The sequence below is a fragment of the Suillus clintonianus genome (assembly GCF_016758775.1).
Source record: "Suillus clintonianus strain FC179 chromosome Unknown DEU56scaffold_11, whole genome shotgun sequence".
NCBI lineage: Eukaryota > Fungi > Basidiomycota > Agaricomycetes > Boletales > Suillaceae > Suillus > Suillus clintonianus.
The window spans coordinates 516867-537735 of record NW_024539235.1 but is presented as its reverse complement, the minus strand read 5'-3'; the positions used below and the strand labels follow the sequence as shown (position 1 = coordinate 537735).

At 48.5% G+C, this 20869-nt stretch overlaps 10 protein-coding genes across 10 annotated transcripts; 3 read left to right on the top strand and 7 right to left on the bottom strand.

Moving 5' to 3' along the window:
* Positions 1-329: 329 nt before the first annotated feature.
* On the top strand, positions 330-902 carry DEU56DRAFT_61287 (uncharacterized protein). Its single transcript, XM_041347018.1, has 2 exons — positions 330-437; positions 505-902. Exons 1-2 carry the CDS (start codon positions 369-371, stop codon positions 814-816), a joined length of 381 nt encoding a protein of 126 aa, XP_041212531.1. The 5' UTR covers positions 330-368; the 3' UTR covers positions 817-902.
* Positions 903-2234: 1332 nt separating this feature from the next.
* DEU56DRAFT_61258 (uncharacterized protein) lies at positions 2235-4137 on the bottom strand. The gene is made up of 2 exons (XM_041347017.1): positions 3593-4137; positions 2235-3538 (listed from the first exon to the last, which is right to left on the bottom strand). The coding sequence occupies exons 1-2, from the start codon at positions 4082-4084 to the stop codon at positions 2327-2329; spliced, it is 1704 nt and encodes a 567-aa protein (XP_041212530.1). The 5' UTR covers positions 4085-4137; the 3' UTR covers positions 2235-2326.
* Positions 4138-4520: 383 nt separating this feature from the next.
* DEU56DRAFT_752977 (cytochrome c/c1 heme-lyase) lies at positions 4521-5241 on the bottom strand (the record flags this gene model as incomplete). Its single annotated transcript, XM_041349672.1, has 3 exons — positions 4521-4761; positions 4815-4930; positions 4954-5241. 3 exons carry the CDS (start codon positions 5239-5241, stop codon positions 4521-4523), a joined length of 645 nt encoding a protein of 214 aa, XP_041212529.1.
* A 359-nt stretch (positions 5242-5600) lies between these two features.
* Positions 5601-7458, top strand: DEU56DRAFT_971006 (general substrate transporter). Its single transcript, XM_041359448.1, has 6 exons — positions 5601-5774; positions 5841-6562; positions 6617-6922; positions 6978-7004; positions 7053-7121; positions 7174-7458. The coding sequence occupies exons 1-6, from the start codon at positions 5696-5698 to the stop codon at positions 7390-7392; spliced, it is 1422 nt and encodes a 473-aa protein (XP_041212528.1). The 5' UTR covers positions 5601-5695; the 3' UTR covers positions 7393-7458.
* Positions 7459-8144: 686 nt separating this feature from the next.
* On the bottom strand, positions 8145-10347 carry DEU56DRAFT_781769 (uncharacterized protein). Its single transcript, XM_041352063.1, has 6 exons — positions 10096-10347; positions 9828-10036; positions 9261-9768; positions 9006-9206; positions 8865-8955; positions 8145-8806 (listed from the first exon to the last, which is right to left on the bottom strand). Exons 2-6 carry the CDS (start codon positions 9881-9883, stop codon positions 8586-8588), a joined length of 1077 nt encoding a protein of 358 aa, XP_041212527.1. The 5' UTR covers positions 9884-10036; positions 10096-10347; the 3' UTR covers positions 8145-8585.
* A 248-nt stretch (positions 10348-10595) lies between these two features.
* Positions 10596-11863, bottom strand: DEU56DRAFT_60960 (uncharacterized protein). Its single transcript, XM_041347015.1, has 5 exons — positions 11408-11863; positions 11158-11358; positions 11020-11110; positions 10834-10957; positions 10596-10786 (listed from the first exon to the last, which is right to left on the bottom strand). Exons 1-5 carry the CDS (start codon positions 11609-11611, stop codon positions 10759-10761), a joined length of 648 nt encoding a protein of 215 aa, XP_041212526.1. The 5' UTR covers positions 11612-11863; the 3' UTR covers positions 10596-10758.
* Positions 11864-12446: 583 nt separating this feature from the next.
* On the bottom strand, positions 12447-14327 carry DEU56DRAFT_61160 (uncharacterized protein). The gene is made up of 4 exons (XM_041347016.1): positions 13037-14327; positions 12892-12980; positions 12650-12836; positions 12447-12599 (listed from the first exon to the last, which is right to left on the bottom strand). The coding sequence occupies exons 1-4, from the start codon at positions 14298-14300 to the stop codon at positions 12511-12513; spliced, it is 1629 nt and encodes a 542-aa protein (XP_041212525.1). The 5' UTR covers positions 14301-14327; the 3' UTR covers positions 12447-12510.
* A 632-nt stretch (positions 14328-14959) lies between these two features.
* On the bottom strand, positions 14960-16511 carry DEU56DRAFT_781749 (rab-protein geranylgeranyltransferase). Its single transcript, XM_041352062.1, has 9 exons — positions 16466-16511; positions 16301-16411; positions 16119-16246; positions 15836-16065; positions 15589-15783; positions 15452-15535; positions 15322-15396; positions 15129-15275; positions 14960-15083 (listed from the first exon to the last, which is right to left on the bottom strand). The coding sequence occupies exons 1-9, from the start codon at positions 16466-16468 to the stop codon at positions 15064-15066; spliced, it is 993 nt and encodes a 330-aa protein (XP_041212524.1). The 5' UTR covers positions 16469-16511; the 3' UTR covers positions 14960-15063.
* A 53-nt stretch (positions 16512-16564) lies between these two features.
* DEU56DRAFT_60842 (uncharacterized protein) lies at positions 16565-20403 on the top strand. Its single transcript, XM_041347013.1, has 8 exons — positions 16565-17195; positions 17251-18282; positions 18332-18573; positions 18626-18704; positions 18754-18954; positions 19013-19099; positions 19154-19339; positions 19393-20403. The coding sequence occupies exons 1-8, from the start codon at positions 16620-16622 to the stop codon at positions 19948-19950; spliced, it is 2961 nt and encodes a 986-aa protein (XP_041212523.1). The 5' UTR covers positions 16565-16619; the 3' UTR covers positions 19951-20403.
* Positions 20010-20864, bottom strand: DEU56DRAFT_729372 (uncharacterized protein; the record flags this gene model as incomplete). The annotated part of the gene is made up of 4 exons (XM_041348096.1): positions 20010-20224; positions 20274-20406; positions 20457-20571; positions 20626-20864. 4 exons carry the CDS (start codon positions 20862-20864, stop codon positions 20010-20012), a joined length of 702 nt encoding a protein of 233 aa, XP_041212522.1.
* Positions 20865-20869: the final 5 nt, after the last annotated feature.

The window sequence follows — 20869 nt, the reverse complement described above, 5'->3', positions numbered from 1 at the left end:
TTGCTCCGAGAAGCGCTCATGCACATCCGTGACATGCCTGGCCAAGGAAATTCCTATCGTGCGCCTAGAAGCGCTCCTGCGCGTGCACATGCCTAGCCAAGGGAATGCCTATCATGCGCCGTTCATGCTTGTTATTCGTCTCAGTTATGTATGGCCATGACCATAAGTATAAACTGTAACGCGTCTCATGATCACGTATCGTGCGCCATCATGATACATGCTTACTATTCGTCTCAGCTATAGCGGCCATACCTATAAGTAACGCGTCCCATGATCGTGATGTGCTCCCTGCTTAGCAGGAGCTAGGCCTTCTGCATGCAGCTCATTTACGTCTGATTGTACGTACAGTCGCCACTCTATACAGCTTGATGAAAGATATCTTAAAAACTTCTCGATCCTCACGAAGCATGGGGATGGAGTATCTCACTGCCCCATTGGTAAGTGATATATCGTGACTTCGGTCATCAGTCTGATAGTCTTATCCAACCATGATTATCTTTCCAGGTCGTCCTCTCTTCGTTCCCTCCACCCTCGCCCGAAACACCCCCACATCTCCCACTGCTCATGAAATCCTTCCATTATCTTTTCCCTCCATTATCCCCCAACTCAATGTCACTCTCCAACTGCCGTCGGATCGTCTTGATAGTATACAACCCCGACAGAGGAACCGTCGACCTCCATCACTGTAAAACCATACGGCGTCTCAAAGCGCGTCCGACGCGTACTCGAAGGCGCCCCCAAAAAAACATCAGCCAACTCCTCCAGTGGGTTCTTGGACCTTGGAAACGAGAAGGATGTTGCGGACTTCTTGCTTAGAAAAAGAGGGGAGCCTAGCCCAGGGACCGACGGGTATGAGTCTGCGGCATCATCAGCTTCGAGTGCTGCTGGCGATGACGGGGAGCCGGTGTCATTGGCGGATGATTATGTTGGTCGGAATAACAAGAAGGGGCAAAAGAAGGCTGTCCGACTAAGTGAAGTTGGCCCGAGGATGGAGCTGCGGCTGATCCAAATTTCCGAGGGCGTTCCAGGGAGGGAACGTGCTGTGCTGTATCATGAATTTGGTGCGTTGCATATCAAGCATATCGCAATGCAAGGTAAACTGATCTTTTAATCATGCAGTCAAAAAATCAAAGGCCGAAGCTGCTGCACTCAAGGCTTCTCATGTTGCCAAGGAGAGGTTGCGAAAGCAGAGACGGGAGGAACAAGAAAGCAACGTGCAACGGAAGAAAGCAGAAAAAGAACAAGTGTCGCGGAAGAATCAAAAGAATTCTGATGAGGAAGCCTCTGAGGCTGGCGAATCTGGCGATGATGAATGGGATGAAGACGAGGAGATAAGTGAAGTGGGTGGCAGCGACGACGATCACAGTGAAGCACCAGGGAGCGATGAAGAGGAAAGTGATGATGAACCCGAAGAGCGACCACCTACCAAGAAAGTTCGAATACGAGGGAAACGATAAACTGTGAAACAGGTTTCTCGTCGTGTCGGATTGTATTCATGCTTAGAAAATAAGAGTGGGAGAATACAATGTAAGCTTGGAGAGCGGCATTTCCTAGAAGAATCAGGGGAATCACCTTTTCCGCTCGCAGCAGAGCAATCTGGCGATACAATAGCTACTGCCTTGGTAATGGTTGAATGTTCTGAGCCTCAAGAGCGTCTTGCTTTCAGAGGATATGCAAGAAGATTGTATTCACTGTGCGTACAGGCTCAATAAACGAAAATGAATGAAGGGGAATAAAACATATCAATGAAATAAACATAAATCGGAGAAATGTGTCCGTAAATAAACTAAATGTACAGTCCATGATCGTACCAATGAAGGGGAAAACAAATCAAAAGAACTGTGTAGTATGGGTAATTGATGGATAGTGAAGGAAATCCGAAGGGACCAAGTTGGTCAACTAGGCGGACTATATGCGGGACTTTGAGACAGTGGCGGTGGCCTTCGACTTCCAGGTCGCAGTAGACAGTGGAGGAGGCCGCTTTGTCGTTTGGTGCGTCGTCGAGATTTGGTCGTAGGGGACCTTTGACTCATCGAAGACTTGCGATAGGTTGGGTGCGTAGTATGTGCGGGGGCCTTCGACCTCGTGGATAATGACTCCATGTCGTAGGGGAAAGCGAGGGAGACCATTAGTAGGCGTCATCGGATTGGTCGTAGGGGACCTCTGATACCGAAGACGTGTTGGATGCGACGATGTCTGACACGTTTGGTCGTAGGGGACTCTAACAGCGAAACATTAGTAAGGGAGGTGAGAGTATATGGGTGGGCTACTCACCATTCGTAGACGTCGCGTGGAGTTTAGCGGCTAGTAGGATATCGATAATGTGCTAGTAGTCGAAGTTTTGACGACTGCGAGGGACTATCGTGGAGAATAAGAGGTTCCACATGTCGAAGTATGGCGTTGATAGCATCGTCGTGTAGGGTGAGTCGTAGTTGAAATTCCGAGGATCAAGAACGGCTATCGTCGTGTAAGATGCATAGCGGAGTAAGTGTCGAGGACTGAGAGTATAATGGGGGTTATCGTCGAGAGTAAGCGCTTCCATCTTTTGAAGTAAATCGTCGATAGTGTCGTCGTGTAGGGTAGTAAGAGCGTCTGGGCTTTGCAATAGAGCGTCGAAAGTGTGATTGTCGTCGAGAGTAAGAACTTCTGTGTTGTCGATAGCATGGTCGTCGTCGAGAGTAAGAGCTTCTGATGTTGGCAGTAGAGCGTCGATAGCGTGGTTGTGTATAGCGTGATGCGGGCGAAGTGTTGATAATCGAGAAGGGACCTCATCAAGGGAAAGAGCTGCTATTTTTCTGATTAGATTGTCGATAGAGTGGTCGTGTACTAGAGTGCGTTGGGGATGACAAATCGATGACTGAGGGGAACCGTCGAGAGGAAGAATTACAGGTATGGTTGGCCGAAGCTTCGGAGGCTGAGATGAATCAGGTAGGATGTCGATAGCGTGGTCTTGTAGAGTGTGATGTCGTCCAATAGTTGATAGTTGGGAGGGTACGTCGAGAGAAAATTGAGAAGCTACATTGTCGAGAGAAGGAGTGGGTAAATGAGAGGATGTATTGTCCGGGGAGATGCTTGATAAATGAGATGTTACATTGTCGAGAGAAGGAGTGGATACATGAGAAGGTACATTGTCGAGAGGAGTGGATAAATGATAGGACACGTCGTCGAGAGAAGGAATGGATAAATGATAGGACACATCGTCCGGGGAAAGAGTTGATAAATGAGACGGTACATCGTCGAGAGAAGAAATGGATAAATCGGAGGATACATTGTCGAGAGAAATGGCTGATAAGTTCGTGGGTACATTGTCGAGGGAAAGAGTAGATAAATGAGAAGATACATCGTCGAGAGAGGTGGATGATAAATGAAGAGATACATTGTCGAGAGAAATCGCTGATAAATGAGCGGGTACATCGTCGAGAGAAATAGCTGAAAATCTTCTGATTAGATTGTCGATAGATTGTGGGTCGTATCCGACGTGCAAAGTGTGGTCCGGTTCATCGTCTGCAAGGCAGTGCGCTGTAGCCTGGCAGTCGTCCTATAGACCCAAGCATTAGCAGATGGAAGTCAGAAAAATCACGCTGCTTCCTACCTCGTAGAAAGTGCTTTCGTCAGCAAGCGACTCGACGTCTGAGACAGCTAACTCCGCATCGTGGGCTATGAGCGTCGTGTCAGAATCAGTCGTCGATAAGTCTTTGGTGGGAGCCTCAAAGGTGGGTTCGGTTGATTCAATCACTGCACGCGACGAGGATGACCGAGCTGGTGTTCCGAAAGCCTTGGTTGTTGAGATCGCGTCCAAAATGTTGCCTCCAGCAAATGCGTCGAGTCCAGCGGTATGGTCCTTGGGAGCGGGGACGCGTTGGAAATCATCGCTGAGGAATTGTCGAGCAGCTTTGGCAGAGGCTTGAAGAAGGACGCCTGTCGAGAAGCAGACAGTGAATGTTACGAGGCTAACGGAGACCTCCTCTAATTCGGACACGACCTGAATAGTGTGGTCGATGACGATTTCTTTGAAAAACGAGGCTGTAAGATAGCCTTGCATAACAACACGCGCGGCGCGAGTCATGGTAGAAGTAGAGATCATAATGGCGAGTAAATAGAGGGGTCGTGAAAGATATGATGATGGCAGTAATGGCGGGACTGACTGAGGGATATTGCAGCGACAAACACGCAGTACTTATACTCCCAGTTTGAACCTTATTTGTACGCCGACGCACTGTCAACAAAGTCGATCGCGACGCGTTAGTCACGTGTTCAGAAATCAACCCTATATAAGTTCGGGGCACTGCGATGAACATACTAAGTATCCCCCCGCCAACATGATAGGATGAGACTACGTACCAAAGAAAAGGTGGGTTTGATTTAGATTCGGCTTGGTACTTCGTCAAGAGGAAGCTGGATCGACATATGCTGACTGACAATGGCCGTGATCAACCCCGCCGTTCCACATACCATAGGTATAAGTCCTATATGTATTCACAATTAGTAAAACCATGCAAGTAGGGGATAATACTCATGCATCATGACTGAGATGGGGTGCTGCTACTGTGAACACTTCCAAACCAGTCCTGCCAAATGTTCTCAGCTCTCATTTTCACCCCTTCCCAGTTGTCTAAGGCAGGCCGAACATCGAGATAGAAAGAGACATTATTTGACGATGACGGTCCTGCGCCCCGTCCAGTATAGAAGTCGATCACGTATCTAATTCGGGTTCCGCATCGTTCGACCACCCAGTCATGACGATCGAAGGGAGCAGAGTATCTACGAAACGAAAAATCAGCGTGCTTTGCGTGAATTGTGGCTGAATCACATACCCGAGCAAGGTCATGAATCGAGCCTTTGGAGTCAGGTCATTAGGTCTGCCCTTGAAGTTTACAAGCTTTACTCCTCCGCACTTTTCGCCACCTCTCCCAGATTCCCATTTCATTAGCTCCGACAAGCGCGTTCGTTTACAGCATTATGAATAGGAATGATAGTTTTCATATCTGGAGCATGCGGATTATGATTTTTGCGCGCCATGGCAGCAAAAAACTGAGCCTCTGACGGGTATACCCAATTACCATTGTCTGTTCGGGGTATCGAAGAGACCTCCCGTTCAGTCGAGAGCGAAGATGCGTTGGCTGGGTGCGCAGAGCTGCTCCCTGGCAAGATAGAGGACCATGTTGTACGAGATTTGTGGTCGACAGGACAGGACTGGTCTGAAGAATGACTGCCGTGGTCGACTGGACACTTGTCTGCCATGGCGGAAGTAAAGATAGCCAGACTCATTCGTTCGTTGCTCCGAGGAGCGCTCATGCACATCCGTGACATGCCTGGCCAAGGAAATGCCTAATCGTGCGCCTAGAAGAGCTCCTGCGCGTGCACATATGTGCCTAGCCAAGGCAATATTTGCCTATCATGCGTTGTTCATGCTTGCCATTATTCGTCTCAGCTATGTATGGCCATGACCATTGAAGTATAAACTGTAACGCGTCTCATGATCACGTATCGTGCGCCGTACATGCTTACTACAAGTTCGTCTCAGCTATAGCGGCCATACCTATAAGTAACGCGTCCCATGATTGTAATGTGCTCCCTGCTTAGCAGGAGCTAGGCCTTCTGCATGCAGCTCATTTACGTCTGATGTACGTACGGCCGCAACTCTGCGTCTGTCTATGGCAGACGCCAGTCTTGCGCTGGAATCTCCGTCTCAGCGATGGTATCTGCGACTACCAGAATATACCTGATTGCCCTTCATACATCCCTCGCTGGAATGTTGTGGGGGCTGGATACCGGTACGCAGTCATATTTCGGACCTGGGCCAACGAGCACCTCTAATCAGTCATCATCATCTCTTCCAGGCTCGATTGGTCCTATTACCCAGATGGAACAGTTCTCTAGCTCTATCGGCCATCTCTCCTCAGGCGTCCTCGGGATTTATGTCGCGTGTATTCTCCTCTCCGCTTCCTTGTCTTCGATATGCAGCGGTTACGTAGCTGACTTGCTATCCCGCAAATACGGGATTCTAACCGGAGGCATCGTAGTCCTCCTAGGAACGATCATGTCCGCCTCCGCCACAAATTTGACTGTTCTCGTATGCGCTCGACTGATAACTGGCATCGGACAAGGTCAGAGTATCTCGGTCGTCACCATTTACCTCTGCGAGATTTCTCCACAAGAGATTAGAGGAACTGTTGCGACGATGTTACAGTTGCTCATCACTATCGGGATCGCTTTGGGGTATTTTGTTGCGTATGGGTCTTCGAGAATTGAGGGTGGGTTGGCTTGGAGGACCCCTTTTATTTTGGAAGCAAGTATGGCTGCGGTTTTGGTATCTGGGATGGCATTTATACCATATTCTCCGCGGTGGCTTGTACAGAGGGGGAGGATGGAGGAAGCTCGTGCGGTTCTTCAGAAACTCCGTGCTAGCAGCGAGCTTGTGGAAGAGGAACTGTGCCTTATCAAAGGCAGTCTGGAGGAACAGAGTCGGGAACATGCTTCTTATCGTGAAATATTCCACAAGCGATATGTCAGACGGAGTGTTCTCAGTGTGTTCCTGATGTCTTTTCAGATGTTGTGTGGGGTACGTGTTTATCTGTACTCCCGATGATAAGGCTTATCTGGACTGTGTCTCTAGATTGACGCGGTCCTTTATTACGCCCCGATCCTATTCACTCAGGCTGGTTTTACATCAAAACGAGCAGCTTTCCTTGCGTCTGGTGTTTCTGGAATAATCAACTTGATATTTACGATACCTGCCCAACTGTGGGTCGACAAGTGGGGGCGAAGATTTCCTTTGATCGGTGGCGGTATTTCTATTGCTACTTGCTTCATGGCCATCGGCACCTTGTACGCGATCTATGGTGGAAAAGCCGACGGACAGGTATACTTGAGCGGCACAGGACCGCGGTGGGCTGTCATCATACTCATATACATGTTTGTGGTATGTATCGCGCATGCCGATCTACCTATAACGTACTGAATGATCTGTACGCCAGGCGAGTTTCTCGTGGTCATGGGCTGTGGTAGGTTGATTGAATTCATTATAACCGCACGCGAGTTGACTCGCTCAGGTTATTAAAATATACGCATGCGAGATAATACCCACGCGTCTTCGCGCAAAGGCATGTGCTGTTCAGCAGGTAGGTTACGTACTCCCCTCGCTTGCCTTCATCTGACGTCTATTACTATTAGCTTAGCAATTGGCTGGTGAATTTTGTTGTCGCACTTACCGCGCCGCTTTTCCTACGGGCTTCTCCAAGCGGTCCGTATTTCTTCTTTGGCTCAGCGACGTTGTTCACCACGGCCGTCTGCCATTTCTTGATGCCAGAGACTAAAGGGAAGAGCTTGGAAGAAATCGAGGATTTGTTTGAGATGACACCTCGGGGGATGGGTCACTCAGTTATGGCGTAATTATCTGTGGTTCGTATTTCATGTCTTTCTGGTGATGCCCATATGCAAAATACATTTTCTATTGACGCAACCGGAGTGCTAGCAACGATTATAACATTAGCATCGGAGAACTCAAAGTCATCAATCGTGTGTGGTGTTCCCCCTAGGCCAAAAATCTTTAAATTAGTGTGATTTACCTCTGTTTCCCCCAGGCTGTGTGTTTATAAAGACGCAATGGTGATTAGAAACCTAAAGAGCGGATATGATCATGCTCATGCTGTGCCTTCCTAGAAGTTGTCAATTCCCTAAATGAATCATCCTTCGACAGGGGATATTAATGAAAGGGGGCTCAACGATTTCATGCCTGCAGCATGGGCTGACAACCACACCCTAGACCCCACAAGAAAAATATTGATCGATTGCCCGCTATTACCCGACGACCACAGAAGATCAATCATAATACGCAACTCGCGGAGAATGCACAACACCCAGACGCGGAGGCGCTGGCTTTGGCCCAAACCCCTATCGTGGTCTTCTGATCACATCAAATACACGTGGTGTCAATATGTCACAGCAGCAGTTTTGATGCGGCGCTTTCCTTCTGCGCAGACGTAACGTGACTTACTCTGCGTGTCCCAGAGCGATGTAAAGGTTGCTTCTGCTTACCAACATATTGAATATTACCGACTTAGAAGCGTCCGACCTTGTGTAAGTCCTGTTATGTCAGTTAATCCTGGCCATAGTGGCAGGTTGCAGGGGTGCCGCTCCTGCAAGGGGAATTGACATAAATAAAAAAAGAGCCCTCTAGCTTGATGTCTGCCCACCAACACAAGGCGTAAGGACTCCGTGAGAAAAGAATGCCAAACAGCCCATGCCAAGGTCGTTATGTAGAGCAGAATTATGGAAGCAAAAGACGATAAGGAGAGCTGCGTCGAAGGAAATCCAATAAGTCATTGATCAGCGGGAGCATGGCACAGGTCGGTCCTCCTACGGATAAGCCCTAAGTATTATCTGCCACATCCAAGATACCTGGAAACAGTAGCCATGATTGACACGCATGACATCAAGGTTGAATGTGAAAGGAGTAGCAACCCAAGTAGCAGAAGCGCTCCAGTTGTGAGTCCATTGTCCAATATCCGTACTAGCTGCAGCATCCAAACACTGGTCTACAATAATCCACACCAGGTCAGCATACATTGCTTCCTCGGCTGGAATTATACAACACCCCTTCCGATGCCATGTCTTCCGGTTGGGCTTTGCGGCCCCGCAAAGCCAATTGAGACAGGTTCAGCAAGAGTGTTATTTGTTTGCGGTCTGCCCACAGAATTGAAAATGTGGAGCGTGAGGATTCCGCTGAAAAAGAAGGACAAACAACCCGATGCCGTTATGACTTGGACAGAGACGTTTCCAGAGCAGAAGCAGGCGATAAAGATAGCTACACCAAAGAAAATCCTGTAAATCATCAACAGGAGCACTTATGTTAACTCACTTACACATGAACAAAAAGCAGGTAGCCAATGCCAGGCAAATTGAGGGGAATGCCAACCACAACAGCAGGCAGATGACTTGGTGTCGTAACATGTGCTGTAGCGTGTGTCAAACCATCGCCACCACAGACAAGCAGAGTCACTCACTATGAGGCTTCCCATATCTTTGTGAGTGACGCTAGTCTCGTAGACGACAACGACCGCAGCTCCAGATATCACGCTGAGCAATGCAGCACTAAATGCGGCTATGACGAAGATGTACGAGGCTGGAGTGTTATAAGCCATCAGGTTAGCCACAGGAGAGCCCGACGATAGGAGCAAAGCAGTGGTTGCGAGTATCAGCCCGGCCTAAATCCTAATTGTTGAACGTTGGTGATAAAGACCGGATTGTATCAGACGTACAGTGACGTTTGAGTTCTGGAAGCGATTAATCATCACTTTGACATGCTCCTTCCATTCTTCATTTCCTGTATCTTTCCAGTGGTCGAGAGACGTCTTGGAGACTGCAACAACGCACAAGAATTTGAACGCTGACTTCATAATAGGATGAGTGGGAGCCCGACAGCCCGCCAGCACCAGAGGGACCGAGTTAACTCTAGTATTACTGGATGTTGTATTATCAATAGTGAGGCTCATAACGTGAGCGTTGCGGGGCTGAGTTGTTGTTGACTGGAGCTGATGTGCAGGGCGAGGCTTATATGTGTACATGTGACACCGTCGTTCCAGACTCGGTAACAATGCTTGTGAGAATGTATCGGGAAACCAATCTGCAAGATCAGCGACCATGCTGAGTGCACGACTCACATGAGCGCTTGGGGCCTTGGGCGTTAAATTTCCGGAGTCTAGGGGTACAGACTTCACCCACTCATTGAGCGTCCATTTCGAGGGTTGTCCACAAGGAACGGCGTTTCTGACATGAGCCCAAGGGCCGTAAGCTGCGATCATCGCCGTAAGCGCTTGAAAAAAAACCTAAACCGTACACTTCCAAAAACCCGCCACGGCTTCCGACAAAGTGACCTGTTCATTGTGCCGCCATCGACGGGGTCATCTGGCGAAATGAAATGGCTGGACAGATTGTGCTATCCTATACACTACTACGGGGGTGCACCGCTGTAGTATCTCGATATATCTTTCCGGCGACACCGCATATGCCACAGAAATTTGCCTTGACAAGGCAACTGTAGTGAGTCGGAAGTGTAAGCATCGGCGGTCACAGCATCATACACAGGGAACTCACTCAAGAAGTTCAAGACGCAACTTGAATATGTGAACGTTTGTCTTGATAGAGATTCATGCAGTAGAGCTCGAAGGCCGTTGAGAACGATAGCGTCTGAATCTAATTTCTGAATCAGAGTCCTCGTTGCACAGTCTGTTCTCTTCGAAGCTGTCGTTGTCTTCACAGTGAAGCTTTGTTCGCTTGACCGAGCTTCGACTTCCGTAGCGTACTGGTCAAGTCATATAAATGAGGTGAACCAAAATATAGGTATTGATCAGCATTAGACTGAGCCCACAAGGCCCGGACCCTCAAATGTGTTTGTGTCTTTCCCACACCACTTTTAACCGGATTGTGAAGCTATCTCGTTCAAAATATTACTTTCGGTGTTGCGCCCATTGATGCAGATCAGTCCCTTCTGGTTCTCTTTACATAAACATACCGCACTTTCACGGTACATGCGGACACTGAATGATTATTTTCCATGACGTTTCGCTCCGGACAGTCCGCATGGGCGATCACGAGGCAGGTAAAATATTCATGTATTACATATGATAAGGACACAGCAAGTTCTTGGCAAAAGTCAAGCCCTGAGGCCTGAGGCCTGAGTGGTCTACAACTATCACACCCAGTCATCATCAGTATTGAAGCCGGAGGCATGCAGGCCACACACTAGCGTGATGACTGTTAACAGCCTGCGCGGTCATCGACCGGCCTGCAAGGCCAATTAAGACAGATCCAACAAGAGTGTTGCTAGCTTACTGTTTGCCCACAACGCTGTAAACGTAGATTGTAAGGGCTCCGTTTGCAAGGAAGGCCAAACAGGCCAAGATAGTTATGATGTTGACAGTAATATTGTCAGACCAGAAGCAGGCGATGAAGATAGCTGCACCAAAGGAAAACCCATACGTCATCAGTAGATCAAAATACGTCTAGTACCTTACTTACACACAAACAAAAAGAAGGTAGCGAATGACAGACATATTGAGGGGTATGCCAACCACAACAACAGGGCGATAACTTGGTGTCGCGACATGTGCTGTGCCGCATGTCAAACTGTGAGCCAGCCCAGACAAGCGAACTCACCTTGAGGCTTTCCATGTCTTTGTGAGTGGTGCTAGTTTCATAGATAATGAGCACAGCAGCTCCGGATATGACGCTGAGCAATGCAGCACCAAATGCAACCATGGCGAAGATGTAGGAGATTGGGGTGCCATAAGCCATCAAACGAACCATGGGAGGTTCTGATGACAGGAACAGAGTAGTAGTTGCGAGTACGAGCCCGGCCTAAAACCCAGTCGGTGAACGCTACCCATAAGGATTATATCAAACATACAGTGACGTTTGAATTCTGGAAGCGATTGACCATCATTTTGACATGCTCCTTCCATTCGTTGCTCGTTGTGTCTTTCCAATGGTCGAGAGACTTCTGGGAGACTGCAATGATGCACAATATTTTGAACGCCAATCTCAAAGTAGGATTATTGGGAGGTCGACAGCTTGGGGGAACTTGAGAAGTGGAGTGTACAGACGTCGTCATGGTGGGATAACCAAGCGGGCGTCCGAAGCGGGGCTGAGCTAGTATTGAAAGCTGGCTGGTACCTAGCTGAAGAAGGCATTAGGAAGACTATATATATCGTGCGTGCAGGCAAGACACCCCTCCACTGGACAAAATTGATATCGTTAATATGTGCGCAACCGAACATGCTTGAATTACATCATCACACTGTGTGCATAACACCGACATAACTAAGATCGTGGGAATAAAATGTTGCATGACTGACCTCGAGGCGTTGTGTCTCGTTGTGTTCTCTGCATCACATTGTCAAATTCTGATCAAGGTCTTGGGGTTGCGCTCAGACCTACAACCTTCTTGAGCACTGGTTTTTATGCCCATGTGAGTCAACAAGCAATGTCGAATCATTGACAATCGGGCCCTCTCCTCCGACGAGAACGTTCGTTTGAGCGCTATGGATAGCGTCGTGCGTGAACCCTGAATGCAGAATCCAGATTGAGCGAGTCAAGATCCTGATAGGACACGGTGCATGCTTGCCACATCTGGTCACAACGAGCGCTTCCTTCGATTGGTCTACCTCGTGTGGCTGCACTACAGTGCAGCGCCATGTGATGGAGAGTCGAGACTCGAGACTGCGACGAAAGCCTCTCCAGGCACATGCGTCCACTCAACATGGTTGAAGCTTCGTGAGAGGTTCCGGCGAATGCCGAGCGCCCGACACCATTTTTGCGAATTCAAAATAACCCTCAAATGCGGCATATGCATGAAAGCTGGAAGACGGCCGTTCCATCTCTAATATCCGTATAACAATACAAGGCATACGGACACGATCAATCTCTATGCTCAGAACATGCCTGCTTGTCGTCATTGAAAATATTGAACGTTGAACGTGGAACCCTGCCCTGGCGGCTCAGCGTCATTAGTCACTGACTGGGTTCAAGATGTATGGATCCCAGCCTGGCAGCATAAACGCAGTCCATCTTCACAGGCGGCAGCGAATGATCACTTGTCCCTGTGTGAACGTGTGAATGCTTCATTATCGTGACCATAGTTGCACCTTACCAGCATGACAATAGGAGGCTCTGTCTTCCTTGTGGCCCCACCACATCACAGGCGACCATTCGTCCACGAGGTTGGCGAGCGTCTGCAGGTGGCCGTACGCAGCCGGCTGGGGGCTATGCGGTCGGAGTAATGCGATGAGAGTAAAGAAGCACGCGAATATGAACAGCGCTAAACACAAGTTCCAGATCTGTGCGTGTGTGTGAGGGCGTTGTTGCGGTCGTGCTTTGACCGTATTTACGAACCTGGGCTGTAAACATGTATATGGCGACCATTTCTAGCGTCTGGTTACCGCCGCTGGCAAGCAAAGTGAACGAAAGCCCGAACATCCAGTCTATATAATCGGTGATGTTGTCTACACCGACAAAAAGGTAGACACAAATGACTCACGTAGCGCAGGCTTTGCGACGAGCAGTACAAGACTGAGCGGATTAGAAAAAAGCGACGCCAACGGATTTGTCGCCATTCTAAGTCCTTTCCTTCCGGTAGCACTTTTCCAATGTCTTTCATCTCGAATGACATTCGCGATGAGTTCCGAGCAATGCAGCCCAATTGTCAATGGTCCCTGAACAACCGCCAGATTGACAAAGGACAAAATCCACCACTGAACACTGACACCTCCGGAGAGTGGAATCCCGTATACGAGGGCATTAGAGTACTGCTCGCTGGGGAAGAACGACCACGACTCGGAGCTAAGTGCAGGGCTGGGTAACAAGCCTCCATCAAACTTGTTGGAAATGACCATGACGAGCGTAGCCCATCCAGCGCATGCTACAACGAGCGCCCAAAGAGAAATTATCACTTTCCGGACGCTAGGATGAGCATGCCATGCGGATGGCTGTGTCTCTGACGGCTTTGCTGGACCTTCATCTACGTCCATGTCAGACACACCACGCATGCACCGGAAAGGAGCGGGCGTCAATTGTGTATGGTGGACCATAGCGGCAGTCAAATCGAAAGAGGAGGAGCTCCACGTCAATATTTTGACAGATCGCAATCCTGACAAGGCGATCATCACCTGAAGAAGAAGTGCGACGCCCAACAAAAGGAGAGGCAACCCTGCGATGTAGACATAGAATGCTTTTCCCGTAGTGTCACCGCTGTTATCGAGGAATAATATGACAAGCGAGGCTGAGTTGTAGGATATGATGAGGAGAATAGCGGTGATAACATTAAGCAAGGCGCCGTTTGGGTTTCTCCATCCATGAGCCGCGGTCAGAAGGCGCAGATTCGTATTGAAACGAAGCCGGCGCTCTGAGGCTAGCGCCGAGCGCAAGGCAATGTTGTGTACGAAGCCCGTGGACTCCGTGCACAACGTGACGATTAGGTTGAGTACGAGGACCAGCATCTCTTTCTGCAGGTTTGTATTTAGTTTTGTTGGGATTGCCCCGTTACCTCTGAGAAAGGCCACAATGATAGTGCCTGCAACGATGCAACAGCAGCTGACGATGCACGAGCATGCTACTCCAACAAGGGCGTATCTGCGACTTGTCAAACTGCGGTCGTAGAAATCATTTCCACTCTCAAGAGTGATCTTTGAGTAAGATATTATCGAGTCACAGTCATCCTGGTGATTCGGGAGTGCGTTATATGCAAGACTCGGAAGACTGGATGTATGCCAGTCTTGTTCTGTCGGCTTGGAGGAAACTGTCATGAGAGGCAGGAAAAGGATGGACAGCACATCACACACCTACATTAAGTGTATGATTTTGCCAAGATATTCTGACCTGTCGAGTTGCCGCCGGGTGTATGTAACTCAGAGATGGAATTTATCTCCTTGAGGCTCCTTGAGGTCGTGCTTACGGGTATGCTGTGCACTTCAAGGCACGTCGCGGAAACAATACATGTAGAGAAGGCTGCATGTCAGTATGGCGATAGAAGCCCGGTGATGAGCCCCACCTACTGTGCATGAGACAGGTTGGTCTGCCTGCTACCCGAAAAACGCAATCAGTAAGGATAAGGCCACTGGAATACCTGTCGGGAATACTAGTAGAGTGGGAAAAGGTTTACAGCCCAAGGGTTATCAGGGGTCATCGATCATCGGAATGTAGCAGCGTTATTGTGTGAAACACACATGTAGAGCTGTGCAGAAGCGACTGATCAAATTGGTTGTGCGACAAGATAAAACCTTATTAATTATTCAGGTATCCAAGGTCTTATTGATGAGAACTGTGGTGCTGCCACGGATTGCCACTCGTATCCGTCGTACCCGTGAGTCGTGAATCGTAAGACTTTGTCCCTTGAAGACTGTTCACGTACATGACAGTTGCATACGGAAGCCCAGTGAATGCGAGAGCTAAGCCTAGCGGTCAAGACAGTCACGACTCACAACTTAACTGAAAGGCAGAGATTAAAATGGAATACAATCGATTAGCGCAAACAACACACAGATTAAATAGAAAACCAAGTAAGATAAGCTACTGATCGAGGTCCCTCTCTGAAAACAATAAGCACTCGTTACACATCAGCACAAGAAACTCACTTAAATCCTGATATCTACAATACCGAGCAGGGTCCAATTCCATCAACTGAGAAAGTAACTCTACGCACTCCTCTTTCAGGATTTGGGAACCCGGGGAATGATTTTGGAGCAGAAGTCGCTTATAGTGGACCAATGACTCCATACACCCTGTAAAGGATAAGTAGTTGCGAGATTAACTAACATAGCTGCCTACATTTGCTATCAGGTTGCTCTTGGAGCAACTCGAAAATGAGTTGTATCTCGCGTTCCAATTGTGCTTTATTTGTCCCTATTCGATACATTAATCCATGTTGAATTGCATACGAAATAGTTTGTTGTCGAACCAGAACCGATGAGCCATCTATGGTATATCCACGCGCTTTGATCGTCTGGGTCGGTGTATAATGCGTTGCTCACGAGTTCGAACTCTGTAAAATAAAAAGAGCTCGAGAAAGTCAATCTGATTGAAAAGGGCACGTACCGTCGTCTCTCGACTGGATAGGATCCAGCTGACCACTTTCCCAAAGTCCGACCAAGGTCTTAGATCTTTGGTGCCATGCGCTAAAATTGGAGAAATTCGCTCCGATTTTGCGAGAAGTATAGGCCAACTCTGAGGTCTCAGGGCTTCTTGTGGGCATGTTCGCGAGGACATATCTACGATAATTCCAAGCGTGAACTAGAGGAGATAGGTGTCAAATATGCGCGAATGCAGCGGTGATATGACTGACAATTCCTTGCATCTGCGTCAAGCATCCTCTCCGCTACAAAGAGTTCCTTGTTCCAATTTGCCTGTCTCCATTCCATAGACGGTATCCCATCACGTTCCGGCCCGTCTGGAACATTCTCGAGACACCAGCGACGGTGATTCCATATCCAATAGACTTTTGGATTTGCTTTCAAAGCTGTAGTGGTCATGGAGAGCTCGTTGGAGAGAATGTCATTGATTTGCTCGGGAGTACTGCAAGAGCTCTGATTTTGAGGACATTTCGCAATATTTTCGTACGTGCGCACCTCTGATGAAATATACCGTTGAGGAGGATATTCCGACGGTAATTCCACACGGTGTAGAATTCGGGGTTGATCTGGAGCAAACGCTGAGTCAATTCAAACGCATCATTGCTCCACTCCCGTTTCTTCTTCTACACAGATGCCAATCAGAAAGAGGACGGTACACAAGCAAGATTAATTCTCACTTGAGATAGCACATCGTCTGTTAAAATGAGGTACTCCTCGATCTTGGACTTTTCTCGCTGTTTCTTTTCGGCAAGAGCCTCAGGAGTCTGTCGAGTACGCTTGACGTTATGCTGTTCTATGCTCATTCAAAATGTGCGCAGAACAATTCTGAACGCGGTTCTTACCATCGCAGCAGTGGTACCGGTGTGGGCGCTGGGGAAGATGAGACTTGTTCGGTTATCAACTACTAGATAACGAAAAATAAATAAATAATTACTCTTTCCAACCTCTACATATACCTGCTCTGAGCTTCCATTTGAATCTTACTAGGATCCCAAAATGCCTTCGGTTGCAGAGAAGTCGACTTCAGTGGACTTGCTGGCGTCCCAATTTCCTGTGACGCTTCCAATACCGACGCCTACAACCAATTCAAACTTGCTGTCCATCAAGGATGTTCAGCGCGAGGAAGACCTTCTCCGAAACCCATCCTCTTTTCGTGCATGGTGGACTGCCATACATACGACGAAAGAGGGTTTTAGCGCGCAATTGAAGGCAGAGCGACGCGCGAACCTGCCCGACGAAACCACGACACTCCTCGGTCCACTCGCGACTCCACTGGCTAGACATTCATTGCAATGTTTAACTTACCTTTACGAAGCAGCTATTGCTCAGTTTCCTGGCTCGTTTAAACTATGGAAGTCGTACCTCCAGATGAGAATGTCCTATGTCCTTGGCAGACAAGTAATCAAGAAAAGGGCTGGCGGGAGGAAGAAATTACCGGAAATGAAGGATGCTTTAGAGGAGGAGGAGAAGGACCTGGAGTCATGGGAGGATGGCCTTGATGGTGTTGTGGGTTGGGAGGAGTGGAGAGCACTGGTTGCGACATATGAAAGAGCCCTCATGTGGTTGCCCAAAGTACGCTCTATTGCCAGAGAACCGGTGTATTGTGCTGACTGCATGATTATTTCAGCTACCCAGATTGTGGCTAATGTACACATCCGTCTTCTTCCACCCTATGTGCCCATCTCTCATCTCTCACACGCATGCTCGTCGGACATTTGACCGAGCTCTGCGTACTCTGCCGCCTTCACTACATTCACGAATATGGGTTCGATATCTTCTCTGGGCCGAGACGAAGGGCGGATCTACGACAGTGTCCGTCTACCGGCGTTACCTTGCTGTTGATCCAACCGTTACGGAACACTACACATCCATCCTACTCTCTCCTGCAGACTCTGTGCCGCGGCCCCTAGAAGCTGCCAAGTTATTGCTTTCACTGGCAAGAAAAGCATCACGAGGGGAGTATGTCAGTCCCGAAGGGAAAAGCCCATACCAGATTCTTGGAGATTTCCTTGATATTGTCGAGCGATTCTCTGAAGAAGTTGGGTTTGACGTGGATGCCACAGTTGAGTCCAATGAGGCGAATGCGAAAGCCGATGCGGAAGCTTCGCAAATAGACGGCCAATCAGCCTCTGTGGATGGGCAGCTCGTGCGTATGGGTGGACCCCCTGTTCCGGTTGCAGCTAGTGGAGCATACGACGAGGATGAAGATCCTCTCAGTCCACGGAAGCTCAACATAGAACGCATCGTCCACAAGGACGGCCTTGAAGTTTATAAAGACCAAGCTGGCCGTCTCTGGACTGGGCTCGCGACTTATTGGATTAAACGTGGCGAGTTTGATCGGGCAATTAGCACCTTCGAAGCGGGCATCGCAACAGTATTGACGATCAGGGACTTCACGCAGATTTTTGACGCGTATGCAGAGTTTTGCGAGTCATTAATCAATGCAATGATGGAAAGCCTCGAGAATCCAGACGAAGATGACGATGAAAGCGAAAACGCAAAGGAGACTGAACGAGAGATGGACATCAAAATGAAGGAGTTCGAAGCTCTTATTGACAGGAGACCGTTTTTGGTCAACGACGTTTTGCTGCGAAGAAACCCAAACGACGTTCAGGAATGGGAAAAGAGAGTTGCTCTTTGGGGCGAGGACGATGAAAAGGTAAGCACTGGTCTGACGGCTGAAATTGGTTCGTCTGACGCGTGCTCAGGTGGCCGACACGTACACCAAAGCATTGGAGACTATCAATCCCCGCAAGGCTACTGCCAACCTCCATAGACTTTATGTTAATTTCGCCAAGTTCTATGAGGAAGGTGGATCCTCAGGTTCGGCAGAGCCTGACTTGGATAGCGCCCGTAAAATCTTCGAGAAAGCCACCAAAATAAATTTCAAGGCGGTCGAGGACCTCGCGGACATTTGGTGTGAATGGTCAGAGATGGAGCTTCGACACGAGTGAGGAATATCATCTAGTTTTTTAACTGATTTGCTGAATGTTCGCTCTTAGAAACTACGATGAGGCTGTCAGAGTCATGCAACGTGCTGCCGCCATTCCTAAAAACACCAAGATCAATTATCATGACCATGTGAGGTTGTTCCAGCGGACTACCTTTCAAATTTGCTGATTTCCGACAGTCACTACTCGTCCAAGCCCGATTGTTCAAATCTTTGAAGCTTTGGTCATTCTATGTTGACCTTGAGGAGTCAATAGGGACCGTTGAATCGACGAAGGCTGTCTATGACAAGATCATGGATCTGAAGATTGCCAATGCCCAGGTTATCGTCAACTACGCTGCTTTCCTCGAAGAAAATCAATATTGGGAGGACAGCTTCAAGGTGCGGCTTATCTGATCTCATTTGTCTTCCTGGCAATCTTAAAAATGTTTACAATCAGGTGTACGAGCGCGGCACAGAGGTCTTCACATTCCCCATATCCTTTGAAATATGGAATATTTATTTGTCGAAGTTCGTGAAGCGATATGTACGTGCTTTCGTGCTTAACTTTTGTTTTTCCCGTTTTGTTAACGCCTTTCAGGGAGGATCCAAGTTGGAGCGAGCTCGTGACCTGTTTGAACAAGCACTAGAAAAATGTCCACCGAAGTCATGCAAGCCCCTGTTCTTGATGTATGGTCAATTGGAAGAGGATTATGGTCTAGCAAAGCGGGCCATGACTATTTATGAGCGTGCAACGCAGGTTGTCGCCGATGAGGACAAATTTGAGGTACTGCAACCTGTCCTACTCCACATGGGCCTTCGCTGACATCATGACAACAGATGTACACTATATACATCGCAAAGGCCACGGCTAATTATGGCCTACCAGCCACCCGCCCAATCTTCGAGCGCGCACTCGAGGTTCTTCCTGACAAGCAAACCGCTGAAATGTGTCTACGCTTTGCAGCATTGGAACGCAAACTTGGTGAAATCGACCGAGCTCGCGCTATATATGCACATGCTTCCCAATTCTGCGACCCCCGTGTCAATCCCAAGTTTTGGCAGGAGTGGAACAGCTTCGAAATTGAGACGGGTTCGGAGGATACATTCCGAGAGATGCTTCGTATCAAGCGGAGTGTCCAGGCCCAGTTCAATACCGAAGCATCGTATCTTGCTGCCCAAACGCTATCGGCGAAACAAAATGGTACCTCGGAGCAACCATCCGTCGCTCAGCCAGCAGACCCGATGGCTGCTGCAGAGCAGCAAGCAAGAGGCCCCGCGTTTGTTGCAGCCAAAAAGACAGCTCTTCCAAGAGCAGATGAGGACCAAGATTCGTCCGCGCCACAGCAGGCAGACAACGCCGAAGAAATCCATATATCCGACGAGGAAGACCTGTAATCGTGATGTCTTATTATTACATTACATTGAGTTGTTATTACTTTGTCTAGTTGTCTGTATTATCTTGTGTCCCATTTTTCAACCTCTGCTTCACAAAGGTCTTCCCATTTTGCGTCCCAACCGTCATCTCTTAGGAAAGGCTGCTCGACCCATTGATTGATAGCACTTCGAGAATCTTCAAAGGACACCGTATGACTGCGCAAGATGTCGACTAGCTCCTTATGAAGTGCGAGAGATCGATGGTACGGAGTTGTTAGCTCAGACAAAGACAGCACTGCAACCCCCTGTCAGTAAGTGATGGCGAGAAGGAAATGTTGGCCTACCAAATTTCTCGATGGGCCATGAAATCCACAAAGGTTCCTCGTGGCACCATTGAAAGCCCTTCAACTTCTCCGCTTCAAACATCAGAGCCTCCATATTATCGAGCACACTGCTCATTCTCCGCAATAGCTTCGACTGGCAAATGCTCGTTATTATATTGAGACGCAGGACAGGCACTATCTCACAAGCTTCATGAGAACCGAATCAAGTAGAGTGATACATCCATCCATCACGTCGAGCTTCGGACCAACCATGAGCGACCCAGGCTGCGTATCAGCAGGAACCATGGCAAGTGCGTTGCTAAAGTGCTCCATAATTACCAACCGCTCAGAGGACAAGGAATTAAGCACACACTCCAATTCAGTGCGAGAATCAACCAGGGTTCGCGCAGCTTTCAAGCCGTCAACGAGGACGATGTCATCCCATGTATTAGCGATCGAGCGCAACTCATGGAGCAACGTTCTGAATTTTCGATGAATAGACGCATCGGAAGCTCTCGATGGTGATGCTGGGGTGACTGATTTCTTTACTTGCGATACGGGAGATGATGTTGGCGTAGAAGGGCCATGAAATGACGCTAGGCGCTTGCTCATGAATA